The sequence below is a fragment of the Malus domestica genome, chromosome 15 (genome assembly GCF_042453785.1).
Source record: "Malus domestica chromosome 15, GDT2T_hap1".
Lineage (NCBI taxonomy): Eukaryota > Viridiplantae > Streptophyta > Magnoliopsida > Rosales > Rosaceae > Malus > Malus domestica.
The window spans coordinates 25,989,690-25,996,597 of NC_091675.1; the positions used below are offsets into that span (position 1 = coordinate 25,989,690).

General features: G+C 35.7%; 1 protein-coding gene across 1 annotated transcript; it reads right to left on the reverse strand.

Annotated features, from left to right (window-relative positions):
- Window positions 1–382: 382 nt before the first annotated feature.
- On the reverse strand, window positions 383–3,441 carry LOC103401451 (uncharacterized). Its single transcript, XM_070812829.1, has 7 exons — window positions 3,301–3,441; window positions 3,031–3,109; window positions 2,518–2,718; window positions 2,190–2,429; window positions 1,283–1,785; window positions 893–994; window positions 383–784 (listed from the first exon to the last, which is right to left on the reverse strand). The coding sequence occupies exons 1-7, from the start codon at window positions 3,439–3,441 to the stop codon at window positions 383–385; spliced, it is 1,668 nt and encodes a 555-aa protein (XP_070668930.1).
- Between the last annotated feature and the right edge of the window lie 3,467 nt (window positions 3,442–6,908).

Below are 6,908 nucleotides of genomic sequence, written 5' to 3' on the forward strand. Positions count from 1 at the left end.
AAAAAAACTTACTATAAAAGCACTCAAGTCCATCAAAATTTGAGGGTTTTTTTTAATTTTTTTTAACAAACAATATTATCTACATTAAGAGAGTGGGGATGGACTAAACCTCACAATGAGCTAGCAATAATGTCGTTCAAATTCTCTTTTGGCAAGAAACGTACCAAAGACCCTTCAATTACAAGTGAAAAGGAATACCACTAGACTGTAGTACTAAATTGCTTTAGGAGTTTTTAAAGAATGATTGAATGCCACAAGATTTTCATAGACTTATAGAAGTTATAAAAAATTTATATCCAATATAGAGTGACTTCTATTGACTCTTTGTAAGTTTATATATATATTTTTTTTAATAAAAGACGATATCATTAACAAAGGAAAATTACAAAATATCATGGATAAGGAGATCCTGAATAACACTAGGAGGCTCCTTAACAGACAATGCAAACTTTGCCAAACAATGAGCAATACTATTATTATTCCTAGAAACGAAAATAAACTTAGAAGCAATAAAAGCCTCTGTAATATGTAGGACATCCCCCTCTAACAAATCCATAGTCGATGCACGGTCAACACAAGTGAGAATGATGGAAATTGCTTGGGAGGAGTCACTTCGAATTAGAACCTTCTGAAAGCCAAGTTGATGGGTGAGCTCCACACCACGCTTAATGGCTAACATTTCTGCTTGGAGAGCAGACGTCACAGTAGGGAGGAAATATGTCGTTGCAGCCAGAAAATGTCCATGCTCGTCTCGGAGAACCACTTCCGCCCCACCCACCTTATTCTGCAAATTAGTCGCACTATCCACATTCAACCATACCTAATCCTCCGCCACCCCCTCACCATCACCCGTAAGCCCATCCCGAGGACAGCATTACTGAGCAACAGTTACAAGCTCTGCTGCGACCCGAAATTTCTGCAACAAAGACACTGCACTCTGAGCCACCACAGCTGGAGACCCATGCTTCCCCTTCCAAATCCTATCATTCCTCTCCTGCCATAAATGCCACACCACCATGCACATAAAATCAAAGTCCAATGGTGATTTTGAAGTAACAACATGAACCATTCTTTAACCGATCCACAGGGAACATAATCAACTAGAAAACTACATGGGGTTGCAAACCATGTAGCTCTGGCAAATGAACAATCCTTAAGAACATGCACCACCATTTCTGGCTTTTCACTACATAAAACACACAACGAATCTAAACCAACCCCTCTCTTTGACAAATTCTCTTTTGTCGGGAGAATGTCTTATCTGCCATATCATATTCTGCACCTTCGGCGGGACTCCGGCCTGCCATATTGCCTTCCATAATGGAGTAAATGGATTACCACCAAGAGTTGAAGAAGAAGAAGCACTCAAAAAAGGTGGTTGAACATAATCCCAAGCAACCCCATGAGCACTTTTAACCGTGAATTGACCCTTATCAATGTAGTGCCATACCAACTTGTCTGGAGGTAGACAATGGCTAATTGGTAGAGCACGAATATGCTCCCTATCCTCCTCTTCAAAATATGCACTCAATGCAGTTTCACACCACATTCTCCTTTCCTCATCAATCAATTCCTGCACCAACATATTCTCCCTTGAGGGAGGCAACCATCTAGACCCCTTCTCCAAGACAATTCTAGCTTTGAGTATGCTAGACCAATAATACGACGAAGAAGAGGGGAATGAAGCATCCCAAAACGACAAATGAGGGTGATATTTTGCTTTAAACAATCTTGTCGTCAAAGACTCAGGATCCTGGAGAATATGCCATTTCTGTTTAGCCAACACTGCCAGATTAAAGGCATAAAGGTTCATGAACCTCATACCTCATTCCGGTTTAGCCAAACACAACTTATCCCACGATTTCCAATGAATTTTGCTTGAGTCAGGATCATTACCCCACCAAAACCGAGCCATGAGCTGATGTAGATCATCACAAAAAGTCTTCGGAAGCAAAAAACAATTCATGGCATATGAAGGCAATGCCTAAGCCACCACCTTCACAAGCAACTCCTGTCCTGCTCCGCTTAAACACTTTCCTTTCCACCCACATAGCCTCTTATGAACTCTCTCCTTAAATAAGCAAAAGTTTGTCATTTGTTCTTACCCACAAACGTAAGCAGGCCCAAATATCTATCATGCCGCTCTACCAATTGAACACCCAAAAAATGTGCCAACCCTTGCTGCTTACGGTCTCTCACGTTAGCACTGAAAGCAATGCTACTTTTACCTAAATTTATTTCTTGACCTGATGCTTGGGAGAACACATCCAGATTATGTTGAACCTCTACACACTCTTCCAACTTCACCTTTCCAAACAAGAAACTATCATCTGCAAACAACAAATGATGAACACTAAGAGCACCATCACAAATCCTTATCCCACTAATCACTCCCTTCTCTTCTTTATGTGCAATAAGTGCTGACAAACCTTCAATGCAAAGAAGAAACAAAAATATAAGATAGAGGGTCACCCTGACAAAGACCGCGAGATGGCACAACAAACCCACATTCCTCACCATTAACCAAAAAGTAGTATGAAACCGATTTCACACACATCATCACGACAGCCACCCATCGACTATCAAATCCCAACCTCAACATCACAGCTTCCAAAAAATTCCACTCCACCCTATTATATGCCTTGCTCATATCCAATTTGAGTGCAAAGGATCCCTCCCGTCCCCACCTCTTATTGTGAAGGAAATGACCTATTTCCGCTGCCACCAAAGTGTTATCAGAAATCAACATCCCTAGAACAAAGGCACTCTGATGTGGAGAAATTATGACATTAAAAAATTTCTTCAATCGGTTCGCAATCACCTTTGCACCAATCTTGTAGATTACATTACATAGACCAATCGGGCACAATTGTGACATTTCATGTGGCTGATTTACCTTAGGAATTAATACAACATGAGTGAAACAAGCCTTCCGTAGTAACCGTCCAGAGGTGAGAAAAGAGCAAATAGCATTCACCACATCATGCTTAACAACATGCCAAAACTTTTGAAAAAACAAAGGTGACATACCATTCAAACCTGGGGCTTTGGACGGATGCATTTGGAAAAATGCAACACGAACCTCCTTCTTCGAGTAAGGCTTCAACAACTACGCATTCATTTCAGGGGTAACCCGTTGAGAGCAAGCCGCCATCACCTCTTGTACCACATTGTCAAGAACACCACGGGAGTGAAAAATATTTTGAAAATACCCTACAACCGTGCTTTGAATTCTAGCCCTGGAATCCTGCCACACTCATTCTGCATCCCTTAGCCCCTTAATAGTATTTTTCCGTTTACGATTAGACGCCCGCAAATGGAAAAACTTTGTATTCCTATCTCCTTCCTGTAACCATTGTACACGCGAACGTTGACTCCAATACGTCTCTTCCCGCCCAAGAAGTGAATCAAGCTGACCCAATAGCTCCGCCCTTGCCGCATATAACTCAACCGAAGGTGGATGCTCAAACAACACACCCAACTTATCCCGCACTTTAGCAATCTCTGCCTTCATAAAGCCGAACACCTCTCATTGCCATGCTAACAAGGCACATCGTGTGAAACAAATCTTCTCACACACTTGGAAAAGTGGAACCCCCGACATTGATTTATTCCATGCCGAATTGATGATCCCTTCGCAGCTCTCCTCCCTAAGCCACATCTCCTCAAACTGATGATCCTTTCACAATCTATATTAAATATACTTTGATGTGAGAGTCAAGTAAAGTCTATCAAACTCCATCTACATTACGTCCCTATAGTGTAAATGAATGATCCTACGAGAGTTAACATTTATTGAAGGAAATTTTTTTTAGGTTGATTTTAAAGTCCGACTATAAGGTTACGTCTTATTTAATGGTACAAATATATACAATATCTAACAATTACAAAAATGTATTTTTTTTTTATGCAAACGTAATTCTTAATTTTTCGAACCACTTAGTGTGTTACGTAATTTGAAAGAAAAATTGTTGGTTTTGATGCTTCCAAAGAAGACGAAGGAGATGGTTTGGTAACTTGGTTCATGACTTCATGTGCATTGGACTGCGTACCCTTGATCAATCGTTGCCATTTGTACAGGCTTGCAGGCTACTACAAAACTCCAAAACCATCACAAAAGAAATGGTCCATGCAAATTAAATAAATGATTTATTTTTCAAAATTTAAACTCATAAATATATAGGAAAACTAATGAAAAGATTTTGAAAATTTTGAATTTTAACGATAAAGATAAAATAAAGGGTAAAATGAATAATATCAGGATTGACTTTTTAGTTTAAAAATATGATTTTTCGTTAAAATAAACAATACGGGAAGCTTTTCGCTAAAGTTTCCTAAATATATAAGTAGATGTGAGCAATAATATTGGATTGTATGTGGTTATATCATAATGGATAGAGAGTTGCTTACCACCCATAGGTCTCGCTTTTGAAATACTCTCATTTAAATTATTGTAATAATTTTGAATCTTCCTCTCTCCCTTAATAATAATAAATAAAGCAGTAGTATTGGACATAAAAGATTCACGGCTTCTAAAACTCGAGGTTGAATCATCTTTTTCGTAATTTAAATTAGTTTAAAAAAGATAATCGTTTGTATGTATATATAAAAAAAAAACATTTGAACGGTCTTTGTAACATTATTATGATTCAAATTTTCGTTTTGATAAAATAAAAAACTCAGAAACCTTAAGGGAAAAGATACCCGTTGATATTTAATTTATGCATAATTTTTTTTTTTCAAACGGTAGATTTTGTTAGATTAGATGTTAGATTAGCCACCGACAGAATTTAATCTCACGCCGTCATGTAATGACTCAACATATTTCTACCACTGTGGTAAATGATCACTTGCTAATTTATGCATAATATTAAAAAGTAGGTTTAGGTGGAAAAATTATGATTGATTTCCCCTCCTATCACCATCCCCTTTCCTTCCCTCCACACACACTTTATTTTTTGTCTTATTGTTTCTACAAAAAATATATATATAAAATATCAATATGATTTAACCGTAACTGTTCAAGTAAAAAGAAAAGAAATATAAGAGAAATTAAGAGTAAAGAGAATCCTCCTCCTTAACTAAGACACCAATGTAACGTATACAAATGGTTTAGGGAGGCTGCCGACGTGATGAGATGAGCACCCTATGCGACAAGCTTTGTTGATAAAACGTAAAAAACGAGCACCAATTTCAGGAACCAACAGTCATATTTTGACAAATTATATTTGGGAAAATAGCTACAATCATATTTTGACATTTAGTTTGCATAAGTCTTATTTTTCAGTAATGACGATCAATTAATTATATAATTACAACGACATAATGTTGACATAACAACAATACAATGAAGATATAATGATAACATAATAAATAAATACTGATCATTTTTGCAATAAAATGTCAAAATATGTTTATAGCTAGTTGTCCATCATATTTTTATGATCAGACTGTTTTTGTAAACATGTGTCAAGTATTGATACATCATCTTGAGAGGTCTTCCGTCTCTGAAATATAATGAGCTTCACTTAATTTTTATAGTACTGTTGGAGGTTTTATTTTATTTTTTGCAGTACAAGTGATCTTTCACAATAATGAATGGGAGGATTTGAATCTACAACGGAGCGAGTTGAAGACGAAAGCTCTAACCATCATAGCGATCTATTACTTTCAATATTATCGGAATTAGTGTCAGACTTATTGATTTGGTTCTGCACTTAAGAAAATTGGGAATAAAATTAGCAAATGGTGAGAAATATGTTGCTTCTAAGCCGATTGACCAGAAAGAAATTGTTGCTTCTAGTTGTAGGCTAATGCTTGCCTATATTGTTGTTTTTATCAGCGTAATGAATCAAAGACCTAGCAATAGTATCAGTAATTTAATTAACGTAGTGATTCCACCGTAACGATTATGGAACCAAAACAAAACGAATAAAAATAAAATAAAATAAAATGTGTTAACTACTATTTGGACACATGCAATGGGCATGTGTAGGACTGATTGTCCATTATGTTCATGAACCGACCACGCTGCTACACAAGTCAAGGCCGGAAAGCTAGAAAAAATTGACTCTTTGCTCCAAGAAACGTGTTGGAGACTTGGAGGTTTTTTATTTTTTTTAATTTTTTTACATTGATATTTTTATATTAAGGGATTGAAGAATTGAAGGTAAGTTCAGTGCTCAAATTTTGACTTCATACCCAAACGTCACTAATTTACAGGGCGGTATAACGGGTTTTTAAAGTTCAATTCTTGATAAAAATTAAAATTTAGTGTTCAAATTACATATTGAGTTTAGTCCTTTAATGTGTATTTTATTTTAAACTTATATTAAATTTTTGCTTTAATGTTTAATGAGTATTTTACTGAATAACTCTTCGTTGAATTTAAAATTTATTATTTACATATTTTAATTCATTAATTTGGCTTAACTTTCTCAAATGATTTTCTTATAAATTACCTAAATGAGAAGAAATTGTGACACATTATAATAAATGAAAACTAATGAAAAATATTTCAAAATTTTGAATTTTAACAAAAAAAAAAAAAAAAAAAAAAAAAAAAAAAAAAAAAAAAACTAAACTCAACCAATTCTTAACTAATGATAAAAACAAAAGAAAGAAAAAACAAAAAAAAAACTTAACTAAAGCGTGTGCAAAGAACACGCCAACCAATTCTTCACAATTTTAAAATGTTTACCTAATAAAGGATCATGAAAATATTTTTTTCATGACTAGATATCGAAATAAGCACCCTAGTGTGGATATAGTTAATATGAAGCAGTTGCAAAATTTAAATCTGCATCCCAAATAAGTGCAGAAATTGTTAAAGCAATTAGCCGATGAGAGGTGTGGAGCAAAAAATAATCAAGAAAATTATGAAGGCGACATGTGGATTTTAGGGGTGA